This window comes from Triplophysa rosa, linkage group LG20, assembly GCF_024868665.1.
Source record: "Triplophysa rosa linkage group LG20, Trosa_1v2, whole genome shotgun sequence".
Lineage (NCBI taxonomy): Eukaryota > Metazoa > Chordata > Actinopteri > Cypriniformes > Nemacheilidae > Triplophysa > Triplophysa rosa.
Genome location: NC_079909.1, coordinates 19,885,433 through 19,909,936, shown reverse-complemented (window position 1 = coordinate 19,909,936; position 24,504 = coordinate 19,885,433). Strand labels below are relative to the sequence as shown.

Genomic DNA, 24,504 nt, shown 5'->3' with positions numbered 1-24,504 from the left:
TACATGTTGAGAGAGAAATAACCCTGTTTTCAAAGGTGTGAAAAGAGTGAGTTCAAAGAGAAATGGATCATCAAAGTGGGGAAGCATGTCAGAAATAATGGGTTTATTTTCATTCTCATAACTACACAATCTGTGTCTTTGTCACAATTATACGCCTCATTACAATTTTAGGAGAAAGTGAGCAGACAGCATCAGACACTTCTGAACAGTGATTCATAGGTGTAAGTAGGGCCGCTCGATTATGACAACATCGTAATCACAATTATTTTGGCCAATATTGAGATCCCGATTATTTAACACGATTACTCATTAACTTTAATTTTTTTTTAACTTGGCTTTTAAACTGCGAATTCAACTGAAAAATAAATGTAAAGAAATAGCACAGCTGAACCGCTGTAAAAGAAAAGGGTGCACTGTGGATTTATACCACAAGAAAAGAGAGGATCCTTGCAAAATGGAATGCGGCACAATAATCGTTTTACCTCGATTATGTTGTTTTTGTAATTGCTGAATGCCAAAATTGATGATTACGATTAATTTTCGATTAATTGCACAGGTGTAAGTGTGAAGAGGCAAAACAGAACTGAGAACAGTGAAGAGCACCAGCCACTGCAGCCAGGGTCTTTCAAAAACTGAGCAGAAGTTATTAGTACAGACACTTGCTGTTGTAAAGTACTAAGAGTGACCAAAACCTGCACACATGTCAAAGGTTATATCACATGATCATTCTTGTAAAGCTTCCATTGCCATCCCCTGTCTACCTCAACACTAATCTCTTTTATTTCATTTCAATTTCAGTTGATTTATAAAGCACGATTAAACACAACTGCCGTTGACCAAAGTGGTGTTCAAAGTAAAAACCCTTAACAAAATAAAAACAACAACAAAACCACGGATAAAACTACAAAACATCAAGACAACTCCATCAACAATCATATATTATAAGACAAATCAAATAAAAAATCATTTAAAAATAGTCAAAGTAAGGCCAGTTCTAATTTCCGTAGGCAGACTGGAAATACTGGAAAGTATTGGAGCAGCTGTGGAAACTTCTCGATCTCCCCGAGTCTTCAGCCTAGATCTAGGAGCCACTAGAGCTTCAGATTGGCGGACCTAAGAGCTCTTGCAGGTTAAGGGTACGATCACACAGAACGCGCCTTTCATGTTCGAAAACGATTATACGTTATATTTTATTAACGTTATAGTTGACGCGCATGCCGATGTGCTATTCTTTGAAACAACAGAGGGCGACTCGGAGTATTCGATTCAACTAACCAGCACGTATTAGCGTGGAGAAGAAGTAGTTTGCTTGAACAACGCAATTTACCATGGTTTTACTTTTGTATTTATAGTATAAATCATAGTGGCCACAAATTTACTATTGTCTCACTACAGGCACATTAGTTATATGATGTTTCTTATAAAAGCGTAATGCAATAATGATGTTTCTTACAATAAGCGGTGTAATGCAGCCCATTACACCTCTGATTATTACGACGTATGACTTTTCATCATGGCCGTTCAACTGTCAAAATAAAACTGTGTAAGAAAACAGCGATTGGGCGGAATAACATATGAAGAGTTTGGTTCCAAAATTAGATAACTCCGTTTATAAAAAAAATCATATTTTTTATTTTGTTTATTATGGCTGAAATCAAAACAAACCAACTGCAGTTTGATTTATATTAATTAGAATGCACACTATAAAAAACATGATTTTTGAATTTTAAAACGGAGTTATCTCATTTTGGAGTCACACAACATATATATATATATATATATATAAAATGAGATGTGAGTGAGTGAGTGAGTGAGTGAGTGAGTGAGTGAGTGAGCGAGCGAGCGAGCGAGCGAGCGAGCGAGAGAGAGAGAGAGAGAGAGAGAGAGAGAGAGAGAGAGAGAGAGAGAGAGAGAGAGAGAGAGAGAGAGAGAGGCGTTAATATACAAAAGAGAAATTGTCCTCCAGTTTGAGCAGTGGAGGATGAGCGCATGTGTTACACAATATAGTTGTGGGCTGTGTGTTTTGCGGTTATTTGTAAATAAATATGGGCTATAAACAAGAAATAAATATTTCCAATGAAACAGTGACAGAAGTGACAGAAGCGCAGGTGTCTGCCGCGGAGTGAATGACTGACAGGCCCGATGATGATGATGATGATGATGATACAATGTAACACACTCAAGTGTCGATGATGATACAATGTAACGGATCCTGAGAAACGAATAAACAAACGCATTTGCGTAAACACGCGTAATTCATAAAAATGCTTTCTTGTACCTGTCAATCCAACTGGGTTTTCAGTCTCTGGTGTATTCCTCCGCTCCAATGACAATATCCCAAATAGGATAAATCCTTTTCCAAATCCAGCCGGGCAGCAGAGATGAGCTCTACAACGCCATTCAATATATCTTCATCAAAATAAAAACACGCGCACTTCTCCTCTGAGGTTTCCGTTTAGATGTTCAGACACAGGTGCGAATGATGCTTGCTTATTTTTCAAGAGACAGTTAGGAGGCAAAGACGCCCGAGGAATATAAATACCGGTTATATTGGAGGCTTAATATATTCAGCTGTGTGAAGCGACTGTCCGCGGGAGACTCTTCTCATGATGGCTGCATCCATGAACACTTTTCAACGTAAAGGTCCTGAAGCAATAAGACAGAAAATACATACATTGTTAGTACATAAATTAACCTGATTTCAAGAAACTTCAAGAACATAATATTGTGATAATATATAAGTGGTAGTTTATGAGTCAGCAGTTACTTTGATATGTTTTGCTGGTTTGATTACCATCCAAGATTGTTAACTTCCACTACGAAAAATAACAGTTTACTACAGTAACCGTAGTTTAATTGTGGTATTTGTGATTAACCTATGATAATAAAAATTCATAAATAGAAGAACTATAGAGCTTGGCAAAAAAAACTGCAAAAACTGAGAAGCGCATTTCTACGTGAATTGATTTAATATCCCATCTGTAGGCGAAGTGTGTCATCTACCGGACAACTGGGAAAATGTATCAGGTTTGAGAAAAATAATACATTATTTATATTTCCATGTCTTGTTTAATGTATATACGTATGTTAGTACTGGGAAGTCGTGTAAATCACAACAAATTCCTACTGTTAAATATTTTATTTCGTTGTAATGTTGAGAGGACAATAAAGTTTCCTGAATGTTTGAGGTTGATCCACAGGATGGCAGCAGCAGTCAGGGTGAAATGAAGCAAGGAACTGGGGTTGGCTATCCAATACAGCACCAAAACAGTTTTTATTAAATTATTCAAAAAAGTAACCAAATTATTTCCTAAAAACATACATTCACGTGCATTCATGTTGTCGTTTTCAGCATAGGTGAATCCCATTTTTGTATTCGCCTTAGACAAGTTTCAGACATTATCTGCATGTATAATTATCTATTCAAGCTGCAAAACCTTTCAATGCTTCAATTCAAGACCAAAGTACATAACAGATAACTTTACTGTAACAGATGAATCAGATTATGAATTATGAGGATGTTTTACCATGGTTCATATTTCTTTGTTCAACAAACTTAAAGGAATTTATAGGTCACTGAGTGCAACCAGATTTAAGTCAGCTCTAAATCTCTTTGGTACAATATCCTCTCATATCAGAAATTGCCTTCATGACATTAGATTGCAACAAAACATCTAATAAAGGATTTTTTAGTGTAAAAAAGAAAACTGCATCTGAAGCTAAGAGTAATAACTTTCAGAAGAGAAAAAGAGAATCATTCAGAAGGTCAGCTGATTTATTCAGCTCTGTAGTGAATTTGTTTTGTCCAAAACCCAAGATATTGTGGTCAGATTCAGTCTAAATACCATCTGCTTTTCAAGCTGACATAGAACATGTAAGCTAAAAATGAGAAGGCTTGTGGTTTGTGTTTCTCTACAGACTCGAGACGCTAACAGTTCAGGGTGAGATGAGAGATGAGAGAAGCTTCAGAATGACGGATGTCCTGAACTTTCTGAAATTATATATACGTGTATATATTTTGTGTAACGTGTGTTTTTAAATGTAAACCTCACCTCCTCAAGAAGTAAATAATGAAGTTTGTTAATGCTATAAATGGAAATGTTAAGCCTGTAACTCTGATTCAAACACTAATGTCTGAAAAGCAATCCCCTGTTGTGTCCTCATCAATACTTAATGGGTTTACTGAGCCCCACAGTAACAACACACTCATTAGTTTAACAGAGGGGGGTGCTGCTGATGAGGGGGGGGTATTTGTTTAACAGTTGGCAGAAGATAATGTTAGACTAACCCCAGACAATCTGAGTCTAAACAACTTCTCAAAAACAGTTTATTTTGGAAACTTTTTTAAGACTTTATACTATACAACAACAATTAATAAGAATCTTTATCATTTAAATCAGAAACTGAAAATATCTGACAGATACATCTGAAGACAGAATATATATATATTACAATATCACAACAGAGAAATAATGAGAGCAAATGTGAGTTTGTACAGTCCATTCACTGCTTTTCTCTGCTGGTTTGTAAATCACCGAGGACGTTTTTCACCATCAGAAACTGAGATTCTCTGTGTGAACGCTTCAGCTTCGCTCTCCTGTTCTGGAACCAAATCTAAAACAAACACACGAAACATTTTAGTTTAATAAAAACAATGCTACGCTAAATGAAACAACCTTATTCAAAAGCAGTCTAATTAGGCTAATACTGGGTAATATATTCATTTTCAATGATATTTCCCTTTATGTATTAACAGATAAAGGATGATCAGAGTTGTTAACAGAAATATCATTACCTGAATTCTGTCTTCATCCAGACGTAGTTTCTCTGCTAGTTCTTCACGTATGTCGATGCCCGGGTATGAGTTCACCTGAAATACACTCTCCAGTATCTTGATCTGGACATAATAAAAAAAAGTATATAATTAAAACATATAAAAACAGGAAAATAATAAAACACCTACAATTATTATACAAGTAAATTTACAACTATCCGATGGACACCCCTCTTTTCATCTTTGGCAAATAAAGTTTTGATTTGAAACAGATAATAAACATTATTCATCCATGTTTAGTTTTTGTACCTGAACACTTGAGAAAGCTGTCCTGGGCCTGCGTCCGATGTACCAGTTCAGTGTTCTTCTGTATGTCTCTCCTGATTTACTGTAATCTTCATTTACTCTCACATCAACTAAACCATCACTGTCTGCAACAATGCGACGGTTCTGACATGCAGGTTTCACGTCTGAAAGAAATCAAAATCATGACATTAAAAAAAGTTCGAGTTCATTTGGCGAATCGGTTCATTCGGAACTTCTGACGAACCGGTTCTGCAAATTCTTCCATTCCCAATAAAAATATGTTCTTCTCATTCGTGTATTTGTTGGTTATCGCTGTTTTGCCCCTAAACAAAATCATTATTTTATAATCGGTTCGAAGGAATCAATAACAATTGACTCGGCTCAAAATAAAGAGTCGTTTTACCTGACCACGGTCGATAAGGCGCTGAAAACACTGTTCTCTGATCAGGTCTGTCTAACCCAAGGATGCTGTCGATGGTGAACGGGGAGTGTCTGCGCATCGGGTTGTTCTGGTGCGCGCTGATGGTAAGAGAGGCCATTTGGAGATGTCAAGTGTCTTCTCGTCTGGCACGAACTGGAAGCTCGGGGTTGTGCTTTATAAATCCGAGCTCAGGGTCCCAGAAACGTCACCCATTAAAGCCCGAGTTAGAATGTTTTACATGTGAATCGCCGGACCTCACCATGGGGTCTGTGGATCTCCAGGTAATTCGGTGTCCAAATGAGGCTTTCCGACCTGAAGCACTAACCTGTTATCTTCTGGGGACACTGAATCCCTTAAAGCCGCTTTTGAATGGGACAAAACAAAGCTGATGTGCCATTATTTTTACCCACCAGGTAGAAAATTAGGCGCAAGAATGATCTTATTCTCATTTCCTCCCCCAGTATCTTCAGCATTATGAAAAAGCAGTCGACTAGTGCCTAATCTTATTTACCTTATTTTCTACCACACGAGTTTAAAATAATAATAAAGGGCTAATGCTGTTTAAACTAATCCTGCTGAATATTCCCTTTCTCTCTGGACATGCATGGAGAAAGATGCTGCGCAACACAATGGCACAATAGCTGCTTGGCAATTTGCTGGAAGCCGCATGTAATAATTGTTTCATTCAATGGTGAATTGATCGCGTCTGGTTGCTTGGCTGCTTTTAATAAATGAGGTGCTTGTTTATTTGTCTTGGGCTCTTGGAGAGCATTGAGCGCACCAGCGCAGCTCCTGTCTCTCCATTGTTTTGCAAAGAATTTACCAATTAGTGCCGTTTAAATGCAAAATGAAATGAAAACTAATTAGACATGAATAGCAAATCACTTAACCTACAACTAACCTAAAGTTTACACTTTATTTTAATCTGATTGTCAAGAGGTGCAGATTTGGATTAGTGTTTTGTTATATAGTTTTATTTTGGAAACTGTTACTGTCACTTAAACAACCAGTTTATAACAATACGACCTACAAACTGTTGGCTTTTTATAGGAGGAATTTTAAGGCGAACCTTAAAATCCATTTGATAAGGTCCATAACGAAAAAATAAAGATGATCTTATTGTAAGGGCAATTCACCACATGTATTGGTAGGGTTAGGTTGAAAGACTTAAAAACTCATTTAAAACAGATTTTTAATACCAATCTTCATTGAACCCCATGAATCACAGACCGATTTTGCAGAGCCATTTAAACGCATCACGAACATTTCTGGAAAGGTTTTAAAAAAAACAAAGCAATGAATGACACAATATTAAATCAGAAGTTTTTCTCCCATGCCCATCATTTTCAGAAGCTTCAAAATAAGAAGTTAACACGTTACCGTTTAAGTTTAACCCATTTGCTTGGGTTGAACTCCATATTGACCCGGTATGTTTAAATGCATTTACTGGGGTTTTCAAAACAGCTGGGACATAAAATACAATTACACCTCGATCTGAGGTAAAACGCAAATTATAGTGTTTTCAATTTAGAGAAGAAAAAACGAACATATAATGACATATTCAATTAGGCTTTCACTGACAGTTTGTGTAAACACAAAACAATGTACATTATTAGAACTTAATGGAAACATTTTAAGAAACAATATTACTGTAACTTTAAAGATAAAATAACCTTATGCCATCATTATGAGCCCAATTAAGATTATTTTACTGTTAATGTGACACATGCAGCATTACATTAGAACATAACACACCCAACATACGGTAATAATCATGTTCATTAATCTGAAAAACAAAATCACCTTAGTATTCAGGATGTAGTATGAAACAGAGATTTGTTGTATGTCATGGTAGTGAATCCCTACACACACGTACAGTAGCCTACATATAAAACCCTCTGAAAGCAAATTTAATTTCAGTAACGGATATGGTATAAAATACACGATTCTTACAAATAACACAACATTTGGGGGTTTTCCCAAACGTGTCCAAATATCAAAACAAATCTATTTCATTTTGCGTTGGTTCGTTATATTTTGCAGTCACACCTCAAATCTTTGATGCTGCAGGAAAACCCTTGAGGAAATAAAGTGACGGTCGTTCATTTTTGTTGATCATCTGTTTTCATAAACTGACTGTCAGGCCTCTGATTCGCCCTTTTTCTGCCCCTCTTCCCCTGCTTCGCTGTCTTCTGATGGGCTGTTGCTAAGGACTACGAACTGTCCGTCAGCGGTTGGTGGGTTGGGCCGACTGGAGGCGGCTATTAAACGGCTTTGTTCCTCAAGATCCTGTAGGTTTTCAAAAAAACTTATGAAAAATCTAAATATGCTGTGTAAACCGAATTCAATGTTGAATACTGATTGGATAATCTTGGTTTAAAGTTGTTGTGATAAACACTTTTACATTAATACAAAAACTGACAATGCTAGGCAATTGTAAACAACCTTCAAACACACTAAAGCCCGATTCACATTTCGCGTCTTTTCCGCGGCGCATATATTCGTTATTTTAAATGAAGACAAATATGCCGGGGGCGACGCATCAAGATGAAAATAGTTCAACTTTTCAGAATGCCGCACGCGCACGCAGAAAGCGCGGCTCGCGTTTTCCGCGCGGTTTTAGACGCGAAATGTGAATCGCCCCTAATAACATCTGTGACCTCTATTATTAACAAAATAAATATAAATTCTGTTTATTATTATTAGAAATAAATGGTACTATTTAATGATACATGATTATGCCTTATACCTGATGTAAAATCACTGTGATAGAAATGTTATATAAATATATATAAACCTGTGCTCAAACATGGTCTGCACAAGTATGTGAATGCAAAATGTGTGTCACTCACCTTTTCGATCTGTTTCTGTTTATTGAGCTCCTCCTTCTGTTTCTCTTTGACTTTCTCTAAATCTCTCTGTTTCTGTGTGGCTTTGCGGTCCTGTCACAAAAACACACACACGCAGATTCAAGAAAACCGAGGGCTGTGTGAACACATACCATATCTCAAGTACTCAGGAATACTAAGCAAAATACTATGATATATGAATATAGCCATCCTTCACTATCATCTGATCAGTGTACCGCTTCAGTAACTTTTATCAAAACTTGAGGTACAAATGTCTTACATCAAACTTTGAATCTGAACAAATGGTGGTGGTTGAGGAGATTCCCCCCTTCGATGTAAAGCGCTTTGAGTACCCAGAAAAGCGGTAAATAAATGTAATGAATTATTATTATTATAAATGAATTCTCACCATCTCAGAGTGAACGGCGATCTGCTTTGCGAGCCCCACACTGTCACAGATCTGTGCCAGATACAAACAACATCAAAAACACCGCTGCGGAGCTCATGTCAAAATTATTTTCAGCTTTTCTGAATTTACTATTTATAGGTATGTGTTTAGGTAAAATGGTCATTTATGTTTCATTCTGTAAAGTACTAAAATATTTCTCCCAAATTTCAAATACAAATATTGTTCTTATTTGTGTTTATTTGCAAAAAATGAAAACTGGAGAAAAAGGAGAAAATAACAGAAAAGGTGCTCTGTGTTTTTTCAGACTTCAAATACTACAAAGAAAACAAGTTCAGGTTCACTTTTACGCAATGCACCAGTCATATTTGTACATGTGTTTGAAAAATTGTATTTACAATTTATGTGTTCATAAATCATTTTTTCATGCTGTCAGTCTTTCTCATTGCTGTTGGATAACTCCTGAGGTTTGACTTCCGCAGCTGTGCTTGTTGTTATCTAATGCAATGACATTTTAAAGTTTGGGTCGACTGTATATGCATTATTATGTATGTTCACATTAAAATAAAAGAGTGAATATATATTTAAAAACATGGTCACTACAGCATCATATCTCTTTTTCAACTATTTATACAGTCGTATAGAACCTCAAAGTTTTGCACCTTTTCTCCGTCATTGTTGGACTCAAACACGTAGCAGACGGTGACAGGGCGTCCGTCCACTCGGCCTCCTGCCGTCTGCAGCACGAAACCAAACAAACGTTTGTTTTCTTGATGGGTTGCACACAGCACGACACTGGAAAGAGGAAACTGAGACACAGCAGGAACCACATTATACATCTGAACACCCAATAAATCAATGTACAATAGTTAAACATGTGATACATTGTGCTGGTAACTGATCGGCTCACCCGTAGTCTTGTGACTTGTGTCTGTGGGTCAATAAGTCTGAAAACAAACAAACCAACAAACTGTTATGAGAGACAGAAAACGATGTTCTATTACAGTCTGTGATACGGTAAAAACTCAAAGTTTCGATTCATTGTTTGAAATAACTGACTTCAGACAGTCACATGTGACGAGGAGATGAGACTCTGTCATTCTGAAGATGTTATGGATGGCCCGAGCTGCCAGGATCTGTCTCATGGTCTCATAGATGACGTCAGCGTTCTCCGTGGCCTTCACCTCCATGGATCCCAAGAACCTCACGATGAACAGCTGATGCAGGATTGAGTCTGAAAATTCAACACGAACTCCACGTGAATTTCATCATTTACTGGCGCGTGCGCTTCTCTAAGCAATCACAGACACTTTACCTTCCCTCTCTTCTGACTGTGACCCTTCAAACTCCCCAAACGGGTTGGTCCTTCTTTCACGAAAACACAAAACAAACCTTAATGCTTATAAACTCCACATCTGAGAATTGCTTTCCTCCTTTTGAAACACTTCACCTGCCCTGCGCGCCGCTCTTGGCCTGGCTGGCGTGTTCCTCGCTGACGGGTGAGATGATGTCAAACTGGATGGGCGTGTCCGGGGCCACCAGCGAGTCCAGAGAGAGAGAGGACAGCGCCGGCGAATCGGAACCGGCGGAGCACTGACTGCCCGACCGGGCTGTTCTGGGTCGACCTTGACTTTACAGATGAAGGTAAAGATGAGAAAGAAAAGAGGCTGTGATCTGTAAAGACGTGAGAGAGTCGTGAGTCTCACGTGTTTGGTCTGAAGCTCTCGTGACGCTGTTGGAATGAAGGAGATGGCGTGACGGCTTCCAGAGCAGATTGATTCACACGAGCGGCGGTTTCCTGACACGACATTTTTGAAAATCTCAAACAATAAAGAATATATCAATGATAAACTGAGTTTTTACAAAGTAAGTTTTACACGTACCTCTGGATTCTCACTGAGGTATATCCTCTTGGAGATGTTGTTTATTGTTGCAATCCACTGAAATAACGAAGAAAGAAATGATATAGAGCACTGTGAAAAGTCTTAAACACATTAGAGTTCAATAGAAAGGTCAAAAAGTGAAGCTGCATCTATTGTGCCACAGTACTGTATGAACTTAAAATGCTTTCTAAGGTGAACGTCAGACGTCGTGTTACCTCCTCACAGTCTTTCCTGCTGTCTGCCTGTAAAATGACCGCCCTGCAGTACACAAAGATACCGATCAAATCAAACTGCACCGAGGTTCAAGACCTGAGCGTGAAGTTCAGTTTAAGATCGTACTTTTTGCCATCGAACGATGTGATTTGGAAGCAGAACCTCCGATCCTCACAGTCCACCGCCATGACGGAGCAGTTATCGATGTCCAAGACCAGACCTCCGGCCACGGCACCACGCGATTGGCTCATGAGGTTTCCTCCCTGCGTGAAGAAGTACTGACGGTCCCAGGTGGATGAAACCAGACCTGTTTTACTGGCGGTGAGAAGCACTCATGAGAAGGTACGGATGCTGATGAGATTTAGCGTGGATTTGAAGGTTATTTCTCTTACTTGCGTCTGTTGAGGTAGCCGGCCTTGCGGGTCAGGTTGCGGTTGACTGGGATCTTGTTTGGGTCGGGGTCGGGCATGTAGAGCGGATCGCTGGCCTGCTCCATGTCCAAAATCGTCTGCTGCATCGTTTCAACTTCGCTGTCCATCTCCCTGCGAACGCTACAGACACCATGAAGATGACAACTAAGTACCTGTTTTTTTTTTTAAGTTATATTTTTGGCTTTATTAATTATAGGGTAGTGTAGAGAGACAGGACGTTATTGGGAGGAGAGAGGGGAGCAGGATCGAAAAAGGATGCCGAGCCGGGACTCGAACTCGGGTCTCCCAGGGCACAGTTGTGCCTGTTCTGGAGCGCTGTTCACACTGTTCTCCAACATAACTGTATTCGTTATCACCATTCGGCACAAAATCTGGGGGACGGTTGTGGGGAACAACCATGAATATTGTCCCGGGCAATAATAACATTGTGCTGTGCACAAGGAATATAAACTCTAACAGTGGCCCCGTCTGAAAGGCACTTTGAATAACGGTTGGCAAATAAATGTCATGCAAATTTCAAAAACCACTCATCTGCATCAGGAAAGCACAGACGCATGCAACGTTACCACACGATGACGCTCACCGCACAACAGTTCACGTCAATTCAGGCTGATCCCATCAACCAATAAAACATTTTGGACAGAGAATTAAAGGGATTTACTTCTGTACGCTGGTTCCAATGTTGGTGAGAAAATCCTCCCACTGCTGCGTCAGGTTCTCTGATCCCAGTTTGAAAAAACTGATCTGATGAAAAGAGAGAACGAGTCTGTTATGATGAATGATTGAGGGAATTATCAGATGTTATCAGACTCTGTGGATACCTGTGCCTGCATGTATCCCAGTAACGGCTCCAAGAGCGTCATCTTCTTCTTGTACTGCAGCGTGTTGAGGACGGTGAAGTAGTGCATCATGGTCTGGTGTTGCTTTTTCCTGGAGGTATAGACATCCTCCATCACTTCAGACTTCACCTGCAGCGGACACGTGATTTTCATTGAACACGTTGTGATATCTCAACACAGGAATGTTGTTTGATATTGAAATCAACGACGAGCATTTCCACCAGGGCAGGTATTTATTTCTACATAAAGTCGACCCAAAATGTTTCACTTTCATAACTTGATGCATTCTTGGGTAAAACTACATTTTCTTCTTTGGGAAATAATGGGATGATGAACAGTGGTCTCTATATGACAAAATATTTTTTTAGCATGCTTTATTAAATCGGGTCAATATGAATCTACTGCATTAAATCAAAAACAAGTGACTTATACATTAAGTATTTCTTTCTTGTTTTTTTTTTATCTTGACGTGCACAAGGACACCTGCCATGATGATGTCTGCCAACTGTCTGTGATCAGCAGATGCTCAGTACCGACGATCAAGCCAAATCTCACTGTGCTTTTCATTAAATGAATATCATTTACATTTTATGCATTTGGCAGACGCTAAAGCGACTTAAATTGCATTATACTATACATTTGTTTCTAATCATGTGCAATCCCTGGGACCGAACCCATGACCTTGCCGTTGTTAGCACCATGCTCTAACCACTGAGCTACAGGAAAGCTATCATCACAGCACAAAACTGAACGCTGCCAGAACATTCAGCAATAAAGACACACATAACATTCATCACAATGTAAAATGACATGCAGCACAACGCTGTAAAAGCCACACCTTCTCATTTTCCTTCCGCTTTGATAAACGACTGTATCTGTTAATGGCCACGTCATAATCTGAAATACATTCAAATACAAAAAGAACTAACTAAAATAACTTTTGTCATATCTTAAGCATCGGTAATTGTGTAGAATGTATGTGTTGTGTGGAAAACATGATAACAGCAACTGCTGCTTACCATCACTGGCAATCTGAAACACTTCCTTCAGCGTGAGAATTTCTAGGCAAATATTCAAATGAGTGAAAAATAAATATGTTATCTAGGGAACAACATACAGTCATCAACTGTATATAATCCTGCTTAATAAATAAATGGCACAACTATAAATAAACATTTTGAAACTGTTACACGACTAAAAATATTATTGCAGAATGAAGTATTTCAATGTGATGTGCAATAAAAAAGTAGACAATTCCCATAACGCATTGCAGTCTTGTACCTTTCAGGTCCCTCTCTTTAAACTGTGTGATGGGGAACATCATGGCATCTGCCAGCTGAGTGGACAGAACCGCATGACACGAGCTGAGCTGGAACAGAACACACAGAGTAGTGTGAGGAAAACCGCATCTATTCACCATAAAACACAGCAACACTCTCACAGGAAGTGATGTCATTCTGACCTCATCGATGACTTTGGCAAACTGCTGCAGCGTGGAGCTCATGACCTCATCATCACCCCCGAGAGGAAACCGCTGCCAGAGAGATACAAACTTCATGACATTATGAAGCCACGGAGAGATAAACTGAAACATGGCAGAACTTCTGACTAAAAATTACGGGACAGAAATCACCTGTTTCTCATAATCCTTCAGCAATTTCGAGGTCAGATGAGTGGCGGCGCTCAGTTCATTCTGCAAAGAAATGCATGGAGGAATGAAGAACGATAGGAGAAAAAAACATCACATTTAAAGAACAAGTAAAGAAGAATACTTGTAAAGATAAGGTTAACATTTGGAGTTGTGACAGTATTTATTTTTTCATAATTCAGTGATACAACAAAAACTTGTTACTTTTTAAATAATGTATAATCGTCTCGTCATGAAGACGATGTCACAAAATGCCATAAAAACATTTGGGTTGTCATTGAATCTGTTGTGACCTGGGCATCATAGATCCTCTGCATGGCTTTGAAGATCTGACTGAAATAACTGGAGACGGCAGCAGCATCTTCCTCAAACACGCCCAGCAGAGAGCGGGTCTACAGAAACAAACATACACAAGCTTGGTCTAAAAAACGATTGATCTGACAAGTGTTGCTCAGTTTTAAATGAGAGGACAACAGAACACGAGAGAAGTGACATTACAAACACACGACGACACTTTCACAAATCACTTTCACACTGAAGTGATACAGAATGAGTGATGCAATGGGAGGCCAGTGCCATCTACAAGCTCTAAAGATCCATCACTGTCTTTCAGCTGCTGAAAGAAACTATAGAAACAACTCCATCAGCTGTTTACCATTAAGACCTTTACAAAACTGTAGTGTGTTTTGGGACTTATTTTAGTAGGATTTAATGGTCTTCTATTGGTTCCCATCCAGATAACAACCCACTAACAGATCTCAACACAACCACTAGAGACCCACAGAGACCATTACAGCTCCCATTAAAAGCAGCAGGGAGGGGACATTCTGAAGGCCAAAAGTTAAAGCCTTATAACATATTAAGGTTTCAGTCCAAAACCTTCATCATCATCATCATCACCCATCAAATGCATATATGACCATTCTTCTTTCTTGTCTTCTAACGTCCTAGCATTGCTCTGTTATGAAACCTTAGGCGTTCTCTAGAAAATCTGTTGCGTTTTCTTATATGTGACACGACTTGAGATTTATATGTGTGTGTTTTGTAATAAGTCAGATGATGTTGCCAAGTCCACCACCCACCAGAGAAAAACTCAAAAGCTCAAAATCAAGCCCTCATCGGACTGCTCGTGAGACAAAATCGTGATCTGCTTTATTTTCAAGAATGAGAGAGAAGCAGCTGATGTTTGATATTATTTATGTTATATGGGTTTATTTTGGCTAGCCTGCTGCTAAGTGAAGGATCATTTACCTGCGGACTGTCTTCCAGAGTTTCTTCTATCGGTAGTTTGTCGATTCCAGGCATGACTGCGACTTTAAAACCAACGCTGTACTGTATATGTTTATTAATTTAGAATTGAAGTTACAACACTACGGTTTTTCTCCGACAAATCAACATTCACTCGGATCCGCCCACAAACGCGGAAGTCCCGCCTCCTCCAGGCTGCTGATTGGAGGAAGGGCTGTGGATGTTGTGATGACGTCTGTAATTTATTTAAGAATTAAAAGCCATTCGTTTGTAAAAAATATTGTATCGGAAATTATTTTAAACGTCTTAAATTTTTATTATACTTTGGTTGTCTTCCACCAATATGGCATTATGAATAATTTCACCTATTGATGTTTGTTATATTTCTTACATCAGTAACGTTATAGAAAAAAATGTCTCCGAGTTTTTTTTTTTAAATAATAATTACATCTCGGGTAACGAGTTTAAAATGTTTTAATAGTGTTGTTGGAGGTATTTATGTATGTGTAAGGGTATATGACAATTTAATAAGACATACAATGCTATTTGTCAAATAAAGTATATTTTATTTGTTAAAAAATAATTTGCATAGACTCCAGTCACTAAAAGTTATTTCAAAAGTGTAAGTGATTTCAGAACTTTTAAAACTTAAATTTATTCAAGACGTCAGTTTTTCACCCTCACATCATTACAAACCTGCGTGTGTCCCTTTTTTCAGTGGAACACAAAAGAAGATATTTTCAGAAATTGGCTACCGACATTCTTCAAAATATCTTCTTTTGTGTTCTACCGAAGAAAGAAACTCATACAGGTTTGACACGACATGAGAGTGAATAAATGATAAAAGAATTTTCATTTTGGGGCGAGCTGTCCCTTTAAGACCACTTTTAAAATATATATTTTTTTGCAAATTAATAAAAAAAATCAAGGCCTCCATACCTGCACAATGTAAAGATTTTACAGAGTTTACTGCATTTTTGTTGTAACTTTGCCAAATCTTCTTTAGCAGACCACAGGCTGAATCAAGAGGTTTGAAGACACATAAACACAGTATAAAAATATCCCCTTGTTTAATAAAAAAAAAAAAAAAATTCCTATGTTTACCCTAACAGTATTTAAACTTTTCAGTCTTCACATTTCAGCGTCCATCAGAGCCCGTCTCATCTTAAAGGTGCAGGTGCAGGCACATGTTCTGAATGCATCAGCTCATCTGCTTTGAGTTTGGCTCTGCTGGCTGTAAAGATCATATTCTTTGTATAAGATGTATTGTTTCAGTCGGTCTGGCAGAGGAAGAAAGCTCATGAAAACTGGAGCTCGTAAACGCAGTCGACCCAAGCAGCTCCTGATCTTCAGCCGACAGAGATGCTGCAAACAGCGGACGTTCTCTGTGAATGCGAATCAAAACCATTTCAGAAACAAAAAAACATTCCATTAAATATGCAGAAACATAACCCCAAAAATCAAAATAGAAAAATAGTTTGTTCTCAGAGTAAAGTTTTAAAGATTTTTTACATTACAGTTCACAAGAACTTTGAGGTAAATGTTTAATTGTCATAAAAATAACAAACTCCTGAATATAAAATAGAACTTCATGTTCCTTATATAATTTCATGCATGTTCTCGACGGGATCCCAAAACATTAGTTTTTATCTTCTTATTGCCATACAAACCTTGAATTTGACAGATTTCTGGCCACTGTTTCTGCTCCATGATGACGGCCTTCAGTTTAGAACAAAACCTCACGTGATCGACGTAGTTCAGCATGATTCGCACCAAATTCCCTGAGAGATGCTTCAGCCAGGAGACAGAGATGACTTCGCAGAACTACAGGGACAGCGAAACATCAACAAATAAATATAACAATTATGATCATCTTCAACAGAACAAAACACAAATAATGTTAAAGAAATCACCAGAGTGTCTTTAATGACCGAATCACTCCAGCCTTCATAACCATGAGGCACGTGAGAGTTCTCTCCATACGGACAGTCAAAGCAACGATTTACATCGTAACCATAGTTACACAGCATCCGGAGCACCACCTCATCCTTCAGGGCGTACTGTAACGCCGAGGGGAAGTGAGTTGTGTTCACCCGGCAGAAGTAATTGACGTTGGCGCCGTATCGAAGCAGCGTGTTGATAAGCTCATAGTTGCCCAGACGCAGCGCCACCTGGAGGCATTTGACCGGGTCCTGGTTGGGCATGGCCCCGGCCTCCAGCAGAATTCTGGTGGAGGCAACGTCGTCATTTGACACGGCGAAGTACAGGGCGGACTGCCGCTTGTCGTCATAGTTACGACGTACCCACGGGGACAGCATGAAGTTGGGGTCGTAACCGGCAGCGAGGAGCATCTCCAGACACTTTGTGTGTCCACCAGCGGCTGCTGAATGTAGAGGACTGATCCCACTGTCATCCACAGCTTCCCACGAGGTCACGGGTATCAGAAGAGACAGAGCCCTGAGAAAGTGAACAGATTTACTTACGCGGAGGAAAATGATCTCAGCTGTGCTTCATTTACTGTAAGTATCGACATGTTTCTCCAAAAATTGCTCAGAAGAACTAAAAAGAGAAACGGAGGTGTAAATGAATGCAGATTGTAGAGGTCAAATCATCTGGATTTGGGTCAATTTGATGAGAAATGTTTGAGTTCATATTGAGATCTTCAATAATATTGACTTTTGATTGCAGACGAGACGAATCTGAGCTCAGTTTGACACATTGTTGACGTCTTTTCTGAAACGTTTACATTTGTTAGATTTCTGACTCTTTATCTCAGGAGAAATATCTGAGAAACACACATGAGACATGTGACAAACTGCGCTTCAAATTTTTCAAATCATCAAATAAATATGAAATAACCACCAAGAATAATGCTTGATCAATATTTGCCTTCTAATCAATAATACCATGTATCTTAATATCTTTCATTTTCCCCCTAGTATTATTTTTATATTTAATGATATTTTATATTATGATGTATGTAAAGCTGCTTTGCGACAATTGTGAAAAGCGCTATATAAATAAAATTGAATTGAAAATATGAATGAATCACACTTTTACATCTGGTTCTCCCTAATCTTGAATATTTGGTCACATCCTTGCATAAACTACTTGACAGACATCACTGAAATCTGTGTACTGAAAAATCCCACCTGTCGCTGTAACAGCTCCAGAAAGACTCAGAGATTTGAACTGTCTGAGATTTTTTAGCCAAACCTAAGCCTTTGTCTGTGAATCATGTTTCGGGTTTGACGGCATATTTTTGTAAGGTGGGGTTCTGAGGATTTCATTCATGTCTTTTATGTTCTTCAGCTATTATAGCCGTGTGGTTTGTCATGTCTGTACAGTTCACAGTGTCACAGAAGACACAAAACAATGGCACTAACTTGACATGCCCGCGGTGGGCCACTCTGTGGATGGGGAGATGACCGGTGTGTTTGGGTACATTAGCGTCAGCTCCGTTCTCCAGCAGTAAAGAGATCACATCAGGGTTTCCTGAAGCAGACGCCTCAAACAGGATCGTAGCGCTGTCCTGAGCCTGAGACTGCACATCAGCACCTGAAGATCACACTATTATTCACTTTGACATATAAACATAAAACTATTTCTGTAGACATTCACTGCCAAATGTACGTTTTTCAAACTATAAAGCCCAAGATATTAAATTAGACACGGATGGATCAAATGATTACATTAAAATATCATACTTTCAATCATAAAAAGTATGTGAAGGGTGCATTGCATTCATGCATGCTATTTGGGCTGGTATTGACGGCTTTGGTCTACAAAGGAGGAATTTGACAGATGTCTTTAAAATGTTTTACTTAAAATGCAATGCGAGACTAAAATTGCCACAGTAATGTACAAATTCATAAGTTTTCATAGTAATAATTGGTGGAAAATCATTTAGAAAAACTACAAGATACAAGATAAGAGTCTGCTTTCCAAAGGCTCAATTGATATTGGTAGAGCATGCTGCTAGCAATGCCAAGATCATGGGTTTGATGCTCAGGGATTCCACAAAGTCACTTAAATTGTGTGCCAAATGAATAAATGAAAATGTAACAAATGCCTTCCACATACTCAAAAGTATGTACTTTTCATCAATTAGTGTGTGATATGTGTACATTTAGATGCAACCCAGTGATATTGTTCTATTGTCTGTGCACTACAGCTGCGGTCTCTGACCTCTCTGGATGAGTGTCCGAACGATGTCCAGATGTCCGGCCTGTGCTGCCAATGCTAAAGGTGTCAGGCCGTATACGCTCCTGGGGTCAGGATGAGCCCCATACTTCAACAACAAAACCACAAAATCCCTCAGACCCAGTCGGGTGGCTTCATGCAGGGCGGTTCTGCGGTGCGCCCCCTCTTGGTTAACTCCGGCATTGAAGTTTAGCAGAAGCTTTACCATGTCGTAATGGTTGTTCCTAGTGGCTATGATGAAATGACAGAAATTATTTCAATAGAAAATACGTGAACAGAACAAAAAAAATGTGCATTCGTCCAACAATTTCACGGGGGCCCAATCTCACTGGCTTTTACTAACCTACAACCAGAGGTGAGTCCTCCTCTACATCCAGGGTATCCGGACAACAGCCGTTGTCCAACAGAAAACAGACGTTGTCTAGAAGACCCTTCTCCAGCGCTAAGAAAAGAGCCGTCTTACCCCGACGAGTCCTTCTGTCCTTCGACTCCACAGGAGAGGCTGTTGAAAGTTTCAGTACAGTTCTTCATCTCTTCATATAGACACATTGGGAAGATAAACAAGATGTGAGCAATATGAAGCTCATGACAGACCGGTAAATGTGATGTCGAGGATGTTCTGGTTGCTCTGGGCTGCCGCCTCATGTAGAGGAATGAAACCTGTGTTATCCTCCTCACTGAACGCACGCTGGTGAACCGTGAGCTTCCGGAGGGAAACTTCATCACCTGATCATCATCATCATCAGGAAAAAGACAACAGGGATAGAAACTATTATAAATGTGTTTTATTGTTACATGTAACTAGGCATGGGACGAATACCGGTTTCAAGGTATACCGCGGATTAGAAAGTCACGGTTTTAAAACCACTAAAAGTTTCTGTTATACCGTTCCAAAGGTATGAGCTGTTTTGATCAAAGACGGAAAAGGTTCTGTGCTGTTCTTTGTTTATGCTTAATTAGTTGTTTGCTCATCTGTACTTAATTTATATTTATATATCTACAGTATATATGAATGCATGTAAGTTTAATTACTGGAAATGCATGTAAAAGAAGACTAGAAAGGGGTGCCATAATTTCAAAATGTTGGGGAAGCATACCGTCAAAATCTTATACCGGCCCATGCCTACATGTAACAAAAGAAATAATCTGGGTTAAATTTCCTGATCATCTTCTGTCCTTTCTTTAAAATCAACATTCATTAAATGTAATGCCTTATCATATTCTTACCATGTTTAATAGCATTGAAAATCTTCTCTCTCTCTGGGCTGATTGGAATAATCCTGCTAACATCAGACTTCTTCAGCTCGCTTTGCTTGTGGCCCTGCAGTAAACTTTGTTCGATCATGCACTGGGTTGCCACATCCTCGTCAAAAATCCCTCCAGATGTTTCCGGATCCATGACCTTCTGACCTTGTCTTCTGTGGCGATGTTAGAGGATAGATGTCATGTGACCTGCGATACGGCCGACAACTTTCTGCAGCCCATGCGATTGCAAACAACACGTACGTAAAGGACTCACACGTGGTTTTATTTACAGTTTACTCGACATGCATACATCAACATAACACATTTAACTGCTTTAGTCTGCATGTGTCCTTTACATTTGTGTGTCAGTATAAGGGTATGTCACAATGATTTAAAAAAACAGCAGAACAAATCTGCACATTTATAATAATAATACAATAAAATGTTACTCTTAACCTCGTGACACCCAGAGCTCGATGTTTATTTACCTTTAGAACAGAAGGTGTTGTTGTTGTTGTTGTGTCCTGGGTTGGTTTGGGGGGACGTCGCCCTGACAGCATGCTGGGTTATTTAGGTCACGCTTTTTCTATAAATACTTGATCATGAGGCACAGCAGGGCCGGTGGATTCAGACCTGTGATGCCACACTTGCAGATCTTTAGAATGGGACGCCACTTCTGTAACATTACTAGGGCAGAATGTTGTGCATACTATAAACATATGAACACACCATGTGCAGAGACGGTTCACTATAAATCACTTGCTACCACAGGTTCAGAATCACAAATAACACATGACTATATTTTTTTAAAAGTACATCATTAAACCTTGAGATTTGACTGAGATGTCTCACAAGTTCTTACCACTAGGTGGCGATATCAACCTGTCCGCTGAGCATACTAAGTCTGCAGTATGCAGTACACTGTGCACAGTATGTGACTTTTGAGTGCTGCGCTCCAATTTGCCTGCTCATACTGTGCCCTAAAAGTATGTACTGGTTTTTGTTATGAAAAGTATGTACTTTTTAGTGTGTAGCAAAACAGCATGCACTGGTACATATCATTGCGAAATTGCAGTGGGTGAAAAATACAGCTCCTTTTTGCATTATGTATTTATGCATTAATGTAATGTTTACTGCATACTTCCATTTATTAATTTATAGAAGCACCTCTTATGAATGCCGATTAGCGTCACTAAACTCCGCCCTCTCAAGGATGTATCGTGGGTAATATCAGCCGTTTAAGTTGTCCATGGTTCTGGACTTTGAATTCTCACCTGAACAGTAGACCATCCACATACGTTTGAGAATACTAGTTTCAACACACTATGATTTGGGACATACTCGATTTAATTTCGAATACTAGGAAAGACAGTATGCGAATTGGGATGCAGGGCGGGTGTTTTATCACATTACATATGGACAGTCAAGTCGGGTGCATTGCATTGTGGGATACAAACTTGCTTTTACCTATAACCTCTCACATGCCATGCACACTCCAGAAAAATTCACATACTGCCCACTGTATTATACTGCAGAAATAGCACGGTAGCGTCCATCAATAAAAAAAGCTGACGTTGATTGTACCGTCGACAAAAAGGAATATTTATTATACAAAACCTCATTTCAAATGATCATAGATTACAACAGTCAACGCCTGAAGATAATCTACTCCGAGAAATGAAACAATAAGTATTGCACATGCCTGTTAAATGACAGAAAACACTAATGAGGTGTAGGGCATGTGACCACTTGCTCACCACACAAAAAAAGAGAAAAAGCTTGAGCACGCACACAATAATGCATATGTTGAGTCCAGCACCGATGGAATTACAGTCTGAGTGGATTCTAGGCCAGCACTGGGTTGACGCTAATCTAACAAAACATATTTCATCCTTTCATAACTCACCTTATGCGTTCCTGTCCTAATCTTCCCAGAATCCACTTACACTCTTCTATCGCATTTGTCGCGATAGCGGTTTGACTCTGGGATGTATTGTTCTTCTGCAGCAGCTAGAAAGAACACAAAAGCATCTTACATGCATCAGATGCGTACAGTGAAATGTAATTTGTTCGGTGCATTGGCTATAAAAACATGAAAAAGCCGTGAAAGGTTGGATTTAACATTATAAAAAAGGTTTCATGCGAGTTACACTGATTTTATGGATGAAGAATGGGTGATTGGTGGAAAAGCTATAATGGAAAAGATTGACTTGGATCACTTAAGCTTATTCAGTTCAAAGTCTGAGCCTCAGACTGTATTTAAAACAAGCCTGTCAGGAATCAATAAACCTTTCGTTATTCAGTTAATCGATAAGATCTGAAGAATTAACAACAGCGTTTTGGTTGTAAATACACTGTAAACTTTGCTGTAATTTCGCAGCAGGTTTGCCAGTAACTTACTGTAGATTTAATGTACAATTTAGTTTTAAGCATAAACTTACCTAGTTTATATATTTTTCTTTCATAAAACAAGACTAAATATCTTAGGTCGCTTTTCTTGTTATGTAAATGTATGGTGATTTAAGAAGTTTTAAATATATTTACAGAAAACAAGAGAAAAATGCTTTGGAAGAATGTCATTTTTTGCAGTGTTGCTGTGCTAACGCCATTCTCTTCATGCTCATTTTGAATCTCAAAAGTCAAAGTCTTATAAAGTAATTGAAAACAGCACTAATTGGAAAGTATATTAAGTAGTAATTAAAGCTACAGTAAGTTACTGGCAAACCTGCTGCAAAATGTTTTACAGTGTAGATCAGTAAACGTGGCTTAGTTTGGTAACACATTTCTACGAGAGTATTACATTAACATATTAAATAAAAAATCGAATTAAAATAAATCAAAATACAAATAAGCCTTTTCCTCTTTTCACTTACTTACTGGTCTCTTATACAGCTGGATACCTCAAGACAGCTGTAAACACAGGAATAATACAGCATTTATGTGCATGAGAAACAGTGACAGCTCATCTCCAGGCCCTGTGAAGACAGAAACTGCAGGTGCCGTGGACGTCTGCTCTGCCAAATCCTTCAGTTTATGATCCAGCGGTCACACCACCTGCAGAGAGAGAGAGATTGAATAAAACCAACACAAACCCACAGGGTGTGATATTGAGCCCAACACAACCACTGCAGGAGGAAAACACAACACTGTCTAAGCATTCTATGAGCAACTAACTACATCTGAATCAGGATTATCATGTAACTTAATTACAGTTAGGGAACAAAATACAGTAAAGAAAGACACTAAATATTCATTTAACAGACACGATCATTTCCTTTCAGCATGTGCTTTGTGACGAAGAGGTGTCAGCATTCTAATACGTGACTGTTTTATTGATTTACACCTCCTGGATAATAAAACAAGTAAATCCTTTAGACATTTTTGGCAGCACCCATAGCAACCACCTGTAGAAATGCCCTAAAACACTCAAAAGACCCAGGAGCAACATCTCGACAGACATCTACAACAAAGGATTGTGGTGCTGAGCTGTGCATGGACAAGCACAACTCACATCTCTAAAATCTAAAAATTTTACACAATATTGAAAATGTTGTTTTTTATTTGTTTGGTTTCTGTGACACGCCCACAAATGTTCTATTAAGACCCATGCAGTCAGTCAAAAAACATTTTGTGTGTGTGTGTGTTGTGTTCATATATTGCGGATGAAACCAATTAAGCGGAGAGTTCACATTTTACACCCACATGGACTTGAAAGGGCAATGTTCCAGAAACTATAACAGCCGAGATCATTGACCTTAAAATACAAACCACTGCTCAAATGGACAACAACAGAGCTCTGCATCACCGTTGTGTTACTGATACCAGATAGTGTCTTATGTTTATTGTACCGACATTACATTATTAGCAGGTGTAATGAACAGAAGTTTTAAGGTTTTGTGTTTAGCTATAGACAGTGAAGTGATTTTTGATATTGCTAATACAGTTAGTTAGTGATGCGTATAAACTTTTTCATCCATGTCAATTCCCCCAACTTTTTAAATGGTTTATGTGAGAAAAAACACACCTGCTCCCTTCTGT

The 24,504-nt window shown here is 38.8% G+C and overlaps 4 protein-coding genes across 11 annotated transcripts in view; all 4 read right to left on the bottom strand.

The window, feature by feature from the left end:
- LOC130570935 (CSC1-like protein 2) overlaps positions 1 to 2,607 on the bottom strand; it is a 35,094-nt gene extending 32,487 nt beyond the window's left edge. For all 7 annotated transcript variants that reach the window (XM_057361470.1, XM_057361472.1, XM_057361473.1 and 4 more), the window contains exon 1: positions 2,279 to 2,607. The gene's annotated coding sequence lies outside the window, so the exon portion shown is untranslated. The remainder of the gene's footprint in view (positions 1 to 2,278) is intronic.
- Positions 2,608 to 4,484: 1,877 nt separating this feature from the next.
- hesx1 (HESX homeobox 1) lies at positions 4,485 to 5,619 on the bottom strand (the record flags this gene model as incomplete). Its single annotated transcript, XM_057362794.1, has 4 exons — positions 4,485 to 4,614; positions 4,796 to 4,897; positions 5,084 to 5,244; positions 5,484 to 5,619. Coding segments are annotated over 4 exons (510 nt in total), but the record flags the coding sequence as incomplete, so codon positions are not given.
- An 853-nt stretch (positions 5,620 to 6,472) lies between these two features.
- On the bottom strand, positions 6,473 to 15,210 carry appl1 (adaptor protein, phosphotyrosine interaction, PH domain and leucine zipper containing 1). Of its 2 annotated transcripts, none has more exons than XM_057362601.1 (22): positions 15,022 to 15,210; positions 14,064 to 14,162; positions 13,756 to 13,815; positions 13,585 to 13,656; positions 13,404 to 13,491; positions 13,142 to 13,183; positions 12,961 to 13,019; positions 12,105 to 12,251; positions 11,945 to 12,027; positions 11,245 to 11,403; positions 10,979 to 11,167; positions 10,855 to 10,897; positions 10,640 to 10,696; positions 10,463 to 10,554; positions 10,207 to 10,386; positions 10,072 to 10,124; positions 9,816 to 9,990; positions 9,667 to 9,703; positions 9,419 to 9,565; positions 8,760 to 8,810; positions 8,354 to 8,443; positions 6,473 to 7,790 (listed from the first exon to the last, which is right to left on the bottom strand). In XM_057362601.1, the coding sequence occupies exons 1-22, from the start codon at positions 15,073 to 15,075 to the stop codon at positions 7,641 to 7,643; spliced, it is 2,127 nt and encodes a 708-aa protein (XP_057218584.1). In that variant the 5' UTR covers positions 15,076 to 15,210; the 3' UTR covers positions 6,473 to 7,640. The 2 variants fall into 2 exon arrangements, with proteins under 2 accessions (XP_057218584.1, XP_057218586.1); XM_057362603.1 differs by having other exon boundaries at positions 6,474 to 7,790; positions 10,072 to 10,121.
- Positions 15,211 to 15,635: 425 nt separating this feature from the next.
- asb14a (ankyrin repeat and SOCS box containing 14a) lies at positions 15,636 to 23,458 on the bottom strand. Its single transcript, XM_057362276.1, has 11 exons — positions 23,344 to 23,458; positions 22,373 to 22,476; positions 20,955 to 21,153; positions 20,449 to 20,639; positions 19,816 to 19,947; positions 19,565 to 19,723; positions 19,207 to 19,452; positions 18,405 to 18,576; positions 16,932 to 17,475; positions 16,689 to 16,842; positions 15,636 to 16,403 (listed from the first exon to the last, which is right to left on the bottom strand). The coding sequence occupies exons 4-11, from the start codon at positions 20,618 to 20,620 to the stop codon at positions 16,225 to 16,227; spliced, it is 1,758 nt and encodes a 585-aa protein (XP_057218259.1). The 5' UTR covers positions 20,621 to 20,639; positions 20,955 to 21,153; positions 22,373 to 22,476; positions 23,344 to 23,458; the 3' UTR covers positions 15,636 to 16,224.
- Positions 23,459 to 24,504: the final 1,046 nt, after the last annotated feature.

Coding starts and splice junctions, on each gene's coding strand:
- appl1 (XM_057362601.1), bottom strand. CDS start 15,075: ATGCCTGGAATCGACAAACTACCGATAGAAGAAACTCTGGAAGACAGT. Junction 10,125..10,206: donor AAGAGCGGCGCGCAGGGCAG/GTGAAGTGTTTC, acceptor TTTTCGTGAAAG/AAGGACCAACCCGTTTGGGG. Junction 8,444..8,759: donor TCGCCGTTCACTCTGAGATG/GTGAGAATTCAT, acceptor TTTTTGTGACAG/GACCGCAAAGCCACACAGAA.
- asb14a (XM_057362276.1), bottom strand. CDS start 20,620: ATGGATCCGGAAACATCTGGAGGGATTTTTGACGAGGATGTGGCAACC. Junction 19,948..20,448: donor TTTCAATGCTATTAAACATG/GTAAGAATATGA, acceptor GATGATGATCAG/GTGATGAAGTTTCCCTCCGG. Junction 16,404..16,688: donor AGAAATCTGTCAAATTCAAG/GTTTGTATGGCA, acceptor TCGCATTCACAG/AGAACGTCCGCTGTTTGCAG.